Raw genomic sequence first — 15,482 nt, forward strand, 5'->3', positions numbered from 1 at the left:
TTCTGTTGTTGTTAGTTATGAGTTTGTTGTCATTTTAATGTTCATACTTTTGATCTTTTTCTTAAATAATTCCCTTTAATATTTCTTATAATAATGGCTTGGTAATGAGGTACTCCTTTAGCTTTACCTTGTTGGGAAGCACTTTATCTGCCCTTTCATTCTAAATGATAGCTTTGCTGGATAGAGTAATCTTGGTTGTAGGTCCTTGCTTTTCATCACTTTGAATATTTCTTGCCCGTCCCTTCTTGTCTGCAAAGTTTCTTTTGAGAGATTAGCTGATAGCCTTATAGGTACCCCTTTGTAGGTAACTTTCTTCTTTTCTCTTGCTGCTTTTAAGATTCTCTCTTTATCCTTAACCTTTAGCATTTTAATTATGATATATCTTTGGTGTTGTTTTCCCTGGGTCTAGTTTGTTTGGGACTCTATGCTTCCTGGACCTGTATGTCTATTTGCTTCCCCAGATTAGGGAAGTTTTTCATCATTATTTTTTCACATAATTTTTCAATTTCTTGTTCTTCTTCTTCTCCTTCTGGCACCCCTATGACTCAGATATTGGCATGTTTAAAGATATTCCAGAGGTTTCTAAGCCTCTCATTTTTTAAAATTCTTGTTTTTTTTCTGTACTGGTTCATTGTTTATTTCTTCCTTATGTTCCAGTTTGTTGATTTGAACCCTGGTTTCCTTTCCTTCACCACTAGTTTCGTGTGGATTTTCCTTCATTTCCCTTAGTGTAGCCTTCATTTCTTTCCTTCCATGCTTAATCTTTTCTGTCAGGTCTTTGAGCATCCTTATTACCAGTGTTTTGAACTGTGCATATGTTAAGTTGGCTGTCTCCTTGGCTGTTAGGTTAGCTATCTCCTCGTTGCATAGTTCTCCCACTGGAACCTTGATCTGCCCCGCTTTTGGACCATACTTCTCTGTCTCCTTATTTTGACAGCTTTCTGTGTTTGCCTCTGTGTCTTAGGTAGAGCTGTCACACCTGTTATGTTGTAAGGAGTGGAGCCTTAGGTATTTATCAGTGCTAGTGACCTGCTTCACCACGTTGTGGTGCTGTATGTGGGGGAGGGCTCTGGAGGGAACAGTGCTACTTGCCCCTCACTCACCCCCTTTCCAGGCACTTCTCCCACTTCCCGTACTCAACAAACTGCCTCTGTTGGTTTCCTCTGAAAACCCCCACTGGTTTTCACAGTCAGAAGCAATGTGGCTCTATTTTCCCTGGGGCTGGAACCATAAGCTGTGTAGTCTGGTCTGGGGCTGGAAGCCCTTCCCAGGTTTAAAATGTTTGACTGTGCTTTTCGTCGCAGCTACAGTCCCTGTGCTGCTGCTGTTAGCTCCACTGCCAGCTGTTGCTGACAAGCGCAGCCCCCATAGCTGCTGCTGTAGCACCACACCTCATTCTCTCCGTCCTGACTCCACTCCTCTTACCTGTCTGGCTGAATATTTCTTTGTTGAACTTCCATGTAGTTCAATTTTCTGGCTCTTCTTGGTTTTTTAAATTCTGAAGTGGTTGTAAATTCCTTCTTAGTTGTGAGGTAGATGCAGCGTGTCTGCCTACACCTCCATCTTGGCCAGAAGTAGTTTTGGTTTAAAATTTATTCAGCACAGTATTATTTGACAGGCTGTTACCTATTTTTTTAGTCTTTTTTTATTTTTTATTTTTTTATTTTTAGACTTTTTCTTTCTTTAGGGAAATCCTATAAATGGACTTTCTGAGTATAAGGGTTTGCATGTTTGCTTAAATACTTTCGCTGAGTTAACACTCCAGAAAAGTTACACCATATAATTCTTCTTTATAAAATTATATAGGAAAGTACCCATTTCCCTACATCTTCACCAGTACTTGGTATTTTTTGTTAATCTTTATGGGTTGTTTTCTCCCAACATTTTATAAAAAGTTTCAAACATAGACTAAAGGTAAAAGAATATTTACAGTGAACATCCATATACTCACCACCTGGATTCTGCTGTTAGTATTTTATTATGCTTGTTTTATTACACATTTATCTATGTATACTTTTACTCATCCATCCACAATTAATGAAAGTAATATGTAGATATAAGAAGAAATCTGAAGTGAGATTATAGGGGACTGTCATCTGTTAGGTTTCATTAGCATTTAAGTGTTTTATAATAAACAGCTATTGCTTTTATAATTAGGAAAAATAAACATCAAGTAAACACAAACAGACAAATCCAATCAGTGTTTCATATAGAGTATTTAGACTGTGCAAAAAAGCACAAAGAAGAAGAGAGGAGAAATACTCATTGACTCATATTACCAGAAGCAATTTTGTTTCTTATATAGTTGTGGGAGTGTTATTTGTTTGCTTTTGTTTTGTCTTCATCTAGTTTCAGAAGTTGGGGGTGTAAGGGGAAGTGTTATTTCAGAAGCTTCTTGTGAAGCAGCCCAACTGTCCATCAGTAGATGAGTGGATAAAACAACTAAGGGACATTTACACAGTGGAATACTACTCAGCTGTAAAAAAGAAGATTTTACCTTTTGTGACAGCATCGCTGGACCTGGAGAACATTGTGTTAAGTGAAAGAAGTCAGTCAGAGACAAATACCATATGATTTCACTCACACGTGGAATTTAATGAACACACTGAGCTAACAAGGAAAATAGAGACAGACTCATAGATAGCTGACTGACAGCTGGGGGAAATGGGGAGTTAAGGGGTGAAGAGATCAAGCAAAAAGGAAAAAGGACGCATGGACATGAACAACAATATGATGATTGTGGGGGTGGATATAAGAGGGTTAAATGGGACTTCCAGCCAAGATGGAGGTCTAGACAGACACACTCGGTCTCCCTCCACAACTAAGAAGGAATACAACTACCTCAAAACTAGAGACAACTAGAAGTTCAGAAACTTGAGCTGTAAGGAAGTCCAACAAACAAAGATATAAAGACTCATCCAGACAGGTAGGAGGGGTGGAGCTGGGGCGGAGAGGATATGGTGTGGTGGTGGCAGCAGCAGCAGCAGCAGGCTGGTGGAAAGCACAGTCACAGACACCTGGGGAGTGCTCCCAGCACCAGACCAGACCGCACAGGTCATGGTTCCAGTGCCAGGGAAAATAAAGCCCCATTGCTTTTGACTGTGCAAACCAGTGGGGGTTGGGTTAGAGGAAGAAACTGCCAGTCTCTCAGAAGAGTCCGCTTGTTTAAAGGGCCCCCACGATCCTAGAATGTCCGCAGAACCACCCGCTTTGGGAACGACAGCCAGGGCAACAGCTAGAGAGGCGCCAGTCCTATAAGGAAGTGGGAGAAGTGCCTGGAAAAGAGGCAAGTGCTGAGCAAGTGGCATTGTTCCCTCTTAGACCCCTCCCCAACATACAGTGTCACAACGTGGTGGAATGGGTTGCCCTGTACTAACCATTACCTAAGGCTCCACCCCTTACAACGTAACAGGTGCAACAGCTCTACCTAAGACACAGAGGCAAACAAACACAGGAGCCTGTCAAGATGAGGAGACAGAGAAGTATGGCCCAAAAAGGGGAACGGATCAAGGTTCCAGAGGGAGAACTAAGCGACGAGGAGATAGCCAACCTAACAGATGAGGAGATAGTCAACCTAACAGACATAGAGTTCAAAACTCTGGTGATAAAGATGCTCACAGGCTTGACAGATATGCTTAAGTACAGCAAAGGCATAAAGGAAGAAATGAAGGCTATGCTAAATGAAATGAAGGAAAATCCACACAAAACCAATGGTGAACGGAAGGAAACCGGGGTTCAAATCAATGATTTGGAACATGAGGAAGAAAAAACTGTCAGCCAGTACAGAATGAGGAAAGAAGAATTGAAAAAAATGAGGAGAGCCCTAGGAACCTCTGGGACAACTTTAAACATACCAGCATCTGAATCATAGGGGATGCCAGAAGGAGAAGAGGAAGAGCAAGAAATTGAAAGCTTAAGTGAAAAAATAATGAAGGAAAACTCCCCAAATTTGGCAAAGGAAATAAACATACAAGTCCAGGAAGCACAGAGTCCCAAACAAGCTATACCCAAGGAAGACCACACCAAGACACATCATAATTAAAATGCCAAGGTTAAAGATAGAGGCTCTTAAAAGCAGCAAGAGAAAAGCAGAGGGTTACCTACAAAGAGGTGCCTATAAGACTATGAGCTGATTTCTCAAAAGAAACTTTGCAGGCAAGAAGAGACTGGCAAGAAGTATGTGTTCAATGTGTTCAAGGACCTACAAATAAGAATACTCTATCCAGCAAAGCTATCACTTGGAATAGAAGGGCAGATGAAGTGCTTTCCAGACAAGGTAAAGCTAAAGGAGTTCATCATCACCAAGCCATTATTATATGAAATGTCAAAAGGGCTTACTTAAGGAAAAAAATGATCAAAATTATGAACATTAAAATGACAACAAACTCACAACTATCAACAACTGAATCTAAAAAATAAAAACAAAATCCAACTAAGCAAACCAGAATAGGAACCGAATCATAGGTATGGGATCATTTGGAGGGTTATCAGCTGGGAGGGGGAAGGGGGAGAAATGGGGAAATGGTGCATGGATTAAGAATCATAACCGGTTGGTACAAAATAGACAGGTAGAAGTTAAGAATAACATAAGGAAGGGTGAAGCCAAAGAACTTATATACACGATCCATGGACATGAACTAAGGGAATGGGATTGCTGGAGGGAATGGTACTGGGCAGAGGGGAGCAAAGGGAAAAAAAAATTGGAACTACTGTAACAACATAATCAATAAAATACTTTTAAAAAAGGGTTAAATGGTAATGGAAAAAAATGCAATTAAGAACAAAAATATTCTGGGTGAGAATTATGTATGGTTATAATGACAAGGTTCCTGAAGGCTGGGATTCAAAGATCTGGGATGTAGTCACAGAATTGATGCTAACTACCGACGCACTTATTGTATATTATGAGTAGGAAACCTGTTTATGCTATGAGATAGCTTTCAACAAGCTATATATTCTTTGAAACTGTAGGTAGATTCTATCATTGAGATTTTTATACATTCCTAGTATATTGTCAGAAAGCCACCTGCTATTTTGTTTTTTGTTTTTTTTGTTTTGTTTTGTTTTGGTTTTTTTTGTACTGTGTGGTTGCCTCTCACTGGCGCCTCCCAACTGGGGACCTGACGTGCAACCCAATAATGTGCCCTGACTGGGAATCGAACCAGCGACACCTGGCTCGCAGGCTGACACTTAATCCACTGAGCCACAGCAGCCAGGGCCCACCTGCTATTGTTTGTTTCATGCCTAGTGAAAGAAAAACCAGCATGCTAGTTCTTCGACTGGTTTTCTAACTCATTTGAGGACAGAATCTAACTGAAATGAAGTACTGCCCTGGTGTAATGCATCTCAAACCTAATAGCCTCACCTTTGGTCAGTTAAAAGTGAAAATTAAGTTATTGTGTTTTTAATAATTACCTATCTTAGCCAGAAGAAATAATAGTTCCCTTTGGCGTCTATTAGCTGTCAAATTTGAGTTGTTGTTTGTTTTGAAGACACTTATTTCATACTTGTAGGTTTTTCAGCTTTTTAATTCTTTTTCTATTTTTTATTTTTTCATCTTCTAGACCTCTTCCTGTGCCGAAGCTGCCACCTGGAGAGCAGTGTGAAAGTGAGGAGGACACAGAGTATATGACTCCCACCTCTAGGCCTCTAGGGCTTCAAAAGCCAGAAGCGAAACGGCCTTTAGAGACACCCCAAAGTTTACGGTAGGTTCACAACAGTCCTATTTTGAAATTAAGTTGACGCTACTCAACTACTTGGCTTGCTATTTTCACATAGCATTAACCAGCCACAATTAAAGCAGAAAGATGTATCTTTCCTAATGTTTAAGCCTATTAATAGCTGTAAGCAATTCCACTTACGTTTCCTCAGCATCACAGTAACCTCAAAAACATGTCTTTACTCCACACAAAAGCAAAATTTACATTTCGTAGTGATACTGGCAAAAGAATGTTCTCTTGTTAGAATCAGGGTCTAGAGCAGTAGTGAATAGATGAATCTTAATAAGTTTGCAGATAACAGAGTTCTATTTCTGAAGATCGTTATGCTACCTTCCTTCCGGTTCAGAGCATGTGATTGTGACCAGCAGATTGATAGCTGTACATATGAAGCAATGTATAATATTCAGTCCCAGGTGGCGCCACCTCTCACGGAGAGCAGCATCTTTGGTGAGTAGCTATTCTGCCATAAGAATGAGCCTGTAATGTTTGGCTAGTGAGATAGCTTGATTTAAGCAGAAATTTTTTTAAAATAATTTTATTTGCAAAATATCTTTGACCCATGGGCAGTAAAACCTCTTCCTCTCTTGTACTTCCTGTTCACACCACTAGTTTCTTTTGTGCATTTTCATCCTTCCAGGGCCTAGAGACACACGTGTGTTAAATGACCTGAACCTGCAATGCTGGCAGTTCTCTTTTATTCCCATTGTTTTTTAGCATTGATGAAATTCTTTTGTGTGGGGGTGATAAATACTTAATTCCCATATTAAATAGCTTACCAAGTTGAAAGTTCAAGAAGGAAGCATTCACAGGGCCCACTAAAATGAAATACAGATAAAATGTTGAGTGGAAGTGGCATTTAAGTGGCTTCATCCTGGCAAGAGTAGCGTTTGACGTGTTCAGAAAGTTAGAGCTGCAGAATTGGGGTAGATTTTATTTTCTTTGTCTTGTATCTCTACCCACAGGGCCTCACATGGTGTTTGGCCTGTAGTAAGCATTTAGTAACAGTTTGACTCTGTCCATACCTGCATGAATGAAAGGGCGCCCTTAATATTGAAATGTGTTATGAGATGAAGTGTACTAGAAGGTAACTGCATAAACTTTGCTCTAGGGGAAGGTAATCTGGCTGCAGGCCATGCTGGCATTGGCCCTGAAAAATCAGAAAATGAAGATGATGGGTATGACGTCCCTAAGCCGCCTGTGCCAGCAGTGCTGGCCCGCCGCACGCTCTCAGATATCTCTAATGCCAGCTCCTCCTTCGGCTGGCTGTCTCTGGAAGGTGATCCCACAACAAGTGAGTCTCCAGGCTACCTTGGCTTTGTACTGAATTGCTGTATGGCTCCTGGTTTATACTCAAATAGAGATGCCTGACTGCCTGGTGGCAGTAAATCAGTAGCTGGAACTAGTAGACTAAAAAGTATGTCTAAATGAGAGGAAAGTGGATCCTGGATCTCAAATTACAAAGTTAAACTGTAGTCAAGACTCTAAGATTTTGCCAGACTTAGAAATGAGGTTGTTCCTTAAACCATGGCTCCTTCTGTGCTGGGGGTTAGAAGGATTTCTGTGCACTATGGCAGTGGTTATTAAGCTTGGAGTGTCAGACCACAAATTCCTGAATTCTGGACTCCACCGCATTGGAAAGGAGGTGTGTGGGCTCTGGGAAGCACACTGGATGGGCATGGGGCCAGCCAACATTTGGGTCTTCTTTTTTTTTCTTTTTAAGTATATTTATTGATTATATTGTTACAATAGTTCCAATTTTTTCCCCTTTGCTCAACTCCACCCAAGATTTGGGCCTTGACTGTCATGGGCTGTTTTTCTTGCACCTGTGGCTGCCTTCAAGAGCAGCAGCCAAAATTGCTGTCACTTTCAACAGCTGGTGAAAAAGATATACAGCATCCATTTGCTGAAACAGGCAGTGATCCCCGTCCACCCAACCTTGTTTAATGCTTCACCGAAAATTATCCTCATTTCTATTTTGTTATTCAGAAAAGGAGAATTTCAGTGTCTTTTCTGTCACCCTCAGAAATTAAAAAAAAAAACCCAGACAGTGATGTGTATGAAAACTTATCTCTAAGTGTAAAACATGATGCAAATGCAGATGTTCTGTGCTTACGACAGTGGTGGTTATTGTCAGCAGAACAGGTGCATGGTCTATTTAGAAGGGTGTTCCTGCTGTGACAAGGAAGGGCCCATGTATTAAAATCCTTGAACCTGTAAAACCGAACCTTTTAAAAAAATTTTATTGATTTGAGAGAGAGGAAGGGGAAAACAGAGAGGGAGAGAGAGAAACATGGATTTGTTGTTGTTCCATTTATTCATGCATTCATTGGTTGCTTCTGTATGTGCCCTGACCAGGAATTGAATCTGTAACCTTGGTATATCGGGATGACGCTCTAACCAACTGAGCTCCCCGGCCAGGGTACTCAGCCTTTTGACTGAAGAATATATATCCCAATTGACTGTAGGTCAGTAATGTCTTGATATTAGTTCATTGTTGTTATTGCTGCCATTAAATGAGGATCCTCTCCTCCCTGCTTCCCCATTTGCAAATATTTTCTTTCCTGTTTCTTCTAGACTTCACTGAGGTTTCCCAGGCTCCTGAGAGGCCTCCCAAGCCATTCCCTCGGAGAATCAATTCTGAACGAAAAGCTGGCAGCTCTCAGCAAGGTGGCGCTGCTGCTTCTGCTGCCACCACCTCACCACAGCTCTCCAGTGAGATTGAGAACCTCATGAGTCAGGGATACTCCTACCAGGACATTCAGAAAGCTTTGGTCATTGCCCACAACAACATTGAAATGGCCAAAAATATCCTCCGGGAATTTGTTTCTATTTCTTCTCCTGCCCATGTAGCCACCTAGCACATCATCTCCTTACTGCAGCTCTAGAGGACCAACAAACTGGGAGCTCTTACTCAAGTAGCACCTAAAGGGCAGAGAGGTTTCTTTGGAGACTTCACAATGAAGTTTAGCCTGGTCTGTGGGATAGCACAACTGTGGTTCTAAGATTGCAAAGCAGTGGATGAAACTGGAGCAGCTAGTGTATTTTATTATTTTATTTGTTTTGGGAGTATATTTGAAGGTGTCCTTCAGTCTCCAGTAAGAGAGAATATAGATTTTTTTTTTTTTTTAATGGTAGCCTAACTGGGGAACAATACAGAAAGCAGTAAAAGGATATTGTGCTCTAAATCCTAATTGAGAACTTGAGACTTTCCTGGGTTTAAGAATGTGGTTGTGTACATACGGCTGTCTGTGGTTGTATGTGTCCTGTGATTATAAGGTTAACCTACTGTCTGTGTTAATCCCAGGCAGGGAAAATTAGTACAAGAGGTTTAGGAAGGAATCTTTTTAAAATTTCCATATACTGTAGGGTACCCAACCCCAGTGTGTCTTACAACTTCAGCACTCCTCTGTGGCTTGGATTATCATATGCACAAAGTCTTGTAATTTTATATTACCTCCCCTCTGTTCTTTCTCCTTCTCCTCTTTCCTCCTTTTCCTCCTTGGTGTCTCTCATTAGCAGTTAGCTTGCTATGACCAGCCTTACTGAAGCGAAGCAACCTATAGGATGTTCTTTATTGTGTGTGATGGTGTTGGTGGGAAAAAAAGGTCCTGTAACTGTATCATTCTAGTCATATTTGATAGCAGCTAACACTAGTCACTCCAAAGTATTATTTCTATAAGAACATTGAATCTGTTAAAATAAGATGTTTTAATTATCTTAACTACATAATGAGTGATTTGAAATAGAGGCCTTCAAATACATTCCATGATCTCAGCAGAAAATAGTCTATGGGAATCAGTTGCCTTGGTCATGATTGTAGATCATGAGTGTTCTACTTAATGGAAAGGGAACAACCTTGGTTTCCAGGATGGCTTTCTGGCCTGAATGCCAGGAAGCTTTCAGGAAGTTTCATTCACATGCTTTTTACTTTCTTACCCATAAAATGCATAAAATAGACAATAAGGATTTATCTGTTCACTTTTTATTCCCAGTGAATTAATTCCAGCTTATATGGGTGTTTCCCTTTGAACATGAGCCAGGTTATATTTTCTGAAGTGATTTTCTTCTTTGCCATTTAGGAATGGGGTACCATCCATGGTCGCTCAACATTTTACTACCCAACAACTTGGTTTTCACTGGTGCCTGTGGCTTTGGGAATGTAGCACCTTTTTCCCCTTTCCTGTTTACCTTAGGTCCTATTTACATTTTAATGACTGCATTCCCCACAGTAATTAGACATCATTTAGTGTAATAAATGACTTTACTGTAGTCAGAGACAGTGTGTCAACAGCCAGGCAATTTGTAATTGCAGGTTCCTAAAGCAGATTAGTTTTTGTAAATACTACTGAATGACCCCTCAAGTTCAGGTCATTCTCTGCCCAGAGTCTTTTGCTGACTTCCCTAACACGGTATAACCTTCTTCCTTATTAGAAGCAAGCCTGCTTTTTGATTAATCTACCCATCTCAGACTAAATCATGCTTTTATCATTAGATCCAAACAGAAATGACTCCCCTTAGATCTCTTTCCCATCTTGTCATCTTTATGACTAAAACTTTTTCTAACTCTTCTTTTGGCTTTTAGCTATTCCTGTATCTTTTGGTTTTATCCTCTCATCTCAGAACCATTTACATTCTCTGGTAGACAATACAGGACTTGTTGATTTGCCATCGTTGCCTAGTGTTGCCTCTGCATGATGGAGAATGCCACAGCTCACCGCCAGGTGTGGGAGGTCCTGAACTGGAGTGGAGTGCAGAGGAGAATGGCAGTGAATAGGAAATAGTAGCTTGGCTTCTTCTAAAAGCCAGACTAGTATTTCATTTGTGGTAACATTTAGTTATGTGTTTCATTGAGATAATGACAGCCTAGACAGAGAACTAAAAAAATGGCTGCAAGCCCTGGCTGCTGTGGCTCAGTGGATTGAGCATCGGCCTGCGAGTCAAGTGTTGCTGGTTCGATTCCCAGTCAGGGAACATTACTAGGTTGCATGTCAGGTCCCCAGTTGGGGGCGCGAGTGAGAGGCAACCACACAGTGAAAAAGGAAAAAAAAAATGGCTGCAGGTTTTATGCCTAACCATACGGAGATTTCCTCGTTTATAGATATTGCTCATAGTCTGAAGATCTATCAGGAGACCAAAGCCCTGGTTCTGTATATCTTCTGCCTTTTCAAAATGCATCCAAAATCATCTTTGGAGATTATGTCCTTGATTATATAGGCTAATGGAGTGTTTGTGTGGCTTTTTGGGTCCTTCCTGAACTGGGGTGCCAGATCCTTGTGTTGAACATGTACACCATTGATTGGAGTATTAGCTTGTCAATTGTGTATCTGTAGACATGCAGGGTTTTAGGCTGTTCTGTGAGGGTTTTTCTCTTTGGGTGCTCTGAGGGTACATCCAGATCCATGCCTGAGATTGCCAGGCAAGCCTTAGGAAAGTTTTCATATGGCTCTTGTTTTGAGGATATTCCTAAATATTTAATTTCTTAAATTTTCCTTTGACTAAGGCCTAATAACTCATCCCTTAAACTCCATTTTTATGGCAGTTTTTAATTCTTTGGCTTTGCTCAGAATTAAATTTAAATTGCCCTTTCATAAGCAGGCTTTATTTTGAGTTTTGCCATTTTTTGCAAACATATCCTTTTTTCCCTTCCTATCAGAAATGATTCCTTCTCTGTTAACTATCAGGTGGATAAGGTAAAACCACTTTTATGTTTCATTTTTCTTAAATGCTTTAGGCTCTTCTATTCAACCCGATCTTCTGCTGCCCAGGGTTGCTTTACATGGCCTCCCCCGTGAACTGGGCAGCTGCTCTGCAGGACTTGCAGTGAATTGCCCATCCCATCATCCACTAAAGCATAGAGCTCTCAAAGTGGAGAAAACCTGCGGGCTCTATGTGATACCTTCTTTTAGGTAAATAATATATTGGGCAACTATAGTCTCACATTTATCTATTACTCTTTATGTAAATAGTGGCTGGTCATTCTCTCCCAAAGCCCTGTATTTCCTCAGCCCCACTCTAGATGTTCTCTGCCAGTCTTCAGATCTCTCTCTTCTTTTATAGACTTTTAATACCAGGGCCCAAGATGTATCATTTGCTGTTTTGTGAATTTAAAAAACAACAACAACATTGAGGGAGGGGTGTTGCTATTCTTTATACTTGAGATATTTATTTCTTGTATAGAAAAGTAAAATATATTTTATGGTCCAAACAGCAAACTTACAAATGAATTTTTATAAATTGCTTGCAAAGTAGGAACCGAACTGTGTGTTCCCTTTAAGTCATTATTAACAAGATCTAGACCTTTTTTTCTTTTTTATTGAAGTATAATTGGCATAGTATATTAGTTTTAGGTATACAGCGTAACAATTCAATATTTATATACACAGCAAGATGATCATCACAGTAAGTTCCTAAGTTTAGTAAGCATCCATCACCATACAAAGTTACTAAATTTTTTTTCTTCCTGATGAGAACTTTTAAGATTTACTCTCTTGGCAACATTAATATATACACTAAGGATCTACACCTTTTTGTGGGTGATAGCAATGGTGTTCATGCAGAATCTTCTACCTCACATCATAAAAGCCAGAGAGTTACAGATCTTCTTCCCAACTGTTTGGAAGTCCTCTTCATACCATGTTCTTTTTGACTCTGTCCATGGAATAACAGTATCCTGACCATTGACCTGACTGTTTACCAGCTTGCTTGTTCGTTCAGCAAAAATTTATGAGTGATTTACCATTTGCCGAAAGTGTCAGCTCCGTGTTCTCTCCTACCACCAACCATGTGGTGATTTACTAATGTTGGAAGATTGTACTTCGCTGTCCAAACACTTGCATTTGGCCCTAAAGTAGCCCTTCCCAATAAGACTGTATAGTTTTTATTCATGACTCTTACATTTCTTTCAGAGCTGTCCTGGCTAAAATAGCTCAAGACTCTCCCGTTGCTCCCTATTTTCTTCCTGTAGCCTTGATGTTGTTTGGGAGGCTCCTCTGTGTAAATCTCATAGATACCCACCATTTCAATGCATTTCAAGTGGAATCTGTGTGGTGGGTTGAAGGAGATAATGACTGAGAGTTGCACAGTAGTGCAATTAAATGTTTAAGCAAAGCATCTGTCCACAGTTCCCTGTCCAATCTAGTTCCTTCCTTCATCTTTTTTACTGGGCTGCTTGTGTCCCTGATCTCCCTTGATGGGAAGTTTCCTTATCAGCCTTCTGTGACCTGTTACCATTTCCCATTCTATTTGGAACTTGTTTTCGAATCCTTCACCAACCTTTGCAGCTAATCTTATGTCTTAGGATGGCTGAAGGTGTGGGAGATGGATGGGCACTTGTCTTTGGGTCCTGATCTTCAACCAGTTGTTTGGTCTCCCTAGAGTCAGGCAGTAAAACAGACTGAACTCAGTTCTCAGAAATGTCAGCCTTGCCCTGGCTAGGGTGGCTTAGTTGGAGCATCATTCTACACACCAAAAGGTTGTGGGTTCAATTCCCAGTCAGGGCACATACCTAGGTTGCAAGTTGGATCCCTGGTTGGGGCATGTATGGGAGGCAACCAATCAATGTTTCTCACATCTCTCTTCTCTCTAAAATCAAATGTATCCTCGAGTAAGGATATTTTTTAAATGTCAGCTTTTGTCTCAAGCTAAGGAACTTAGAGACCTCAGACATCCTAGAACTTAGTATTAAAACCAATACATCATCATTCTCCTAGACTTTCAGGCTTTAGAAATTCAGTTTAAGTATTTTAATTCAGCATAGAGCATTACTATCACTACTTTGATCTCAGTCTCCACTTGCAGTCTTTCTTTAGAACTGTATATAGCCATTTAATACATGGAGGAGGGTGCATAGTGGAAGAAGGTCAAGGATATATCTTTGACTATCTTGTTTAGGAATCCTTTAGATGCAAGAAGCAGAAGTATTGAAGCTAAAGAAAGGTGGGAATCATAGGATGGCGGGGTATTTCACAGGACCCAGGACAGGAAATACACTTGACTCACATGGAACTGGAAGTGGAGCACTTTGCACCTAGCCCTTTGCTTGTCACTCTGTTTACTGGCATGCGTAGGTCCAAAATAGACACCCCAATCCTCAAGTCCATAGCTCTAGCAATCGCCATGAACCAGATTCCCAGTGCCTCTTGGTGCATAGTCTCAAGAAAGAATTTGATCACCCTAGCACATTGATTGGGCATCTTCCCCCAACCAGTCAGCCTTGCCACACAGGACAACAGCAGCATGCTCCTTCAGGGGGCAGGAGGAGATTCTCAGAGAAGGGGATATAGATGGGATAGATACCCTAAAAATACTTCAGCAGTAAACTACTATCATACTGCTTTTTTGAGAGTGAAAGGCAACTGTGGGACTTTGTCTGGACATCAAGGAAATACTTGGGTTTAAACTAATTCAGGTTGCTGTCTTTATTTCCTATTTTTCTTCTCTTTATGAGTCTTGGTGTCCAAGATTTCTTTTTTTTTTTTGGTGTCCAAGATTTCTTATCTCCCTCTTTAGGATCAGTTTCTCCTGTTTTGGAGCCAGTCTGTTCTTAGGGTGACATTTCTTAGCCCTCATTCTATCTCAGGTTTTTTATCCTTCTTTCATGTTACTTAGAGAGCAGATCCCAAATCACACTGCCGTCACCTGTGGATTTCTGTGCTCTCTTCAGGTTTCAGCACTGAAAATGGATTTATTCTATGGCCTGTGTCCCTCTGTACCCTTCTCCTTACCCTTCCATTTGGTTTTTCCTGTATGAGGGGAGCTCCTCAGAAATATTCTTAGGCATCTTCCCTAGGTACCTCAGAAACTGCTTTGCTGCAGCCAGTAAGAATATGTAATAGTTAGGAGGGTTGTCAGGATATAAATTAAATACAGATTCCAGTTTAGAATGGAGTGGGGTTTTTGTTTGTTTGTTTGTTTGTTTTTACTGAGAGCCCTTTTGAAAGGATGGCTTTGCCTTCCCTGTCCAATTGCTTTCTTTGTAGACCTATATTAAAAACTTTTATTTTTATTTTTGAAACTATGCTTCTGCTTGCCTGAATCTTTTTATCTTATTTAATCTCATTCTGTAGCCTGTCCTTCGTTATTAAGGCATTTCATAATTAGAACTTTTAAAAACTATTGGAGTTATTAGATATACACAGAAGTAACCTAATAATCCAAAGATGTACATTGAGGCACGTGGTGAAGGGTGGGTTATCAGACTTTACCTTTGATATTTGAGTTTAGGTTCCACCTTCAGTGTCCTAGGAAACCTGGATTGGTTTTGGAGAGGAGTACTATGTTTTTTGGTTCTTAAGAGCAGCACAAAGTAAGAGGTGGGGGGAAAGGGGTGCGCAGGTACTGCATGGAGGCTTGTTCATAGTCAGATGGGAAGTGCTGCCCTTCTCCTTGTGTAGTGCTTGAGAAAAATGTGGCTTACCACTCCTTCTGTTTGCTCAGAGCAAAGGCCGAAAGCCAACTTCAGATCTGCTGATTTGGCCCCTGAACAAATCAGAGTTCTGATTGCCCGGCCCCATATTCTTGACTCAGTCCCAAAACTTAATGTGCAGTCACACTCCATGTCGCCTCGCACAAGTTATCCTTTTATCCCTGATCTAGATTGGGAGGCCAGAGGAGGCTTGCTCAACACATGCTCTGTGCAACTGCTCAGGCCCTGCAGTGGGCTGTACTGTGGTCAGCTCTGTCCTTCCTCCTCACCTCTGACCCTGTTATGATGGGTGAGGGTTGCCATCCTTGTGGCAATCTGGAAACTGAAAAGGCAGAGAG

At 40.8% G+C, this 15,482-nt stretch overlaps 1 protein-coding gene across 1 annotated transcript in view; it reads left to right on the top strand.

The window, feature by feature from the left end:
* The window catches only part of CBL (Cbl proto-oncogene), a 137,392-nt gene extending 126,161 nt beyond the window's left edge, over positions 1-11,231 (top strand). The window contains exons 13-16 of the mRNA XM_090266099.1: positions 5,565-5,705; positions 6,067-6,167; positions 6,829-7,011; positions 8,295-11,231. Coding sequence (XP_090122225.1) covers positions 5,565-5,705; positions 6,067-6,167; positions 6,829-7,011; positions 8,295-8,578 — 709 coding nt within the window. The 3' untranslated portion in view covers positions 8,579-11,231. The remainder of the gene's footprint in view (positions 1-5,564; positions 5,706-6,066; positions 6,168-6,828; positions 7,012-8,294) is intronic.
* Positions 11,232-15,482: the final 4,251 nt, after the last annotated feature.

The sequence above is a fragment of the Furipterus horrens genome, unplaced genomic scaffold (genome assembly GCF_987537825.1).
Source record: "Furipterus horrens unplaced genomic scaffold, mFurHor1.1.pri manual_scaffold_2, whole genome shotgun sequence".
In the NCBI taxonomy this organism is placed as follows: domain Eukaryota; kingdom Metazoa; phylum Chordata; class Mammalia; order Chiroptera; family Furipteridae; genus Furipterus; species Furipterus horrens.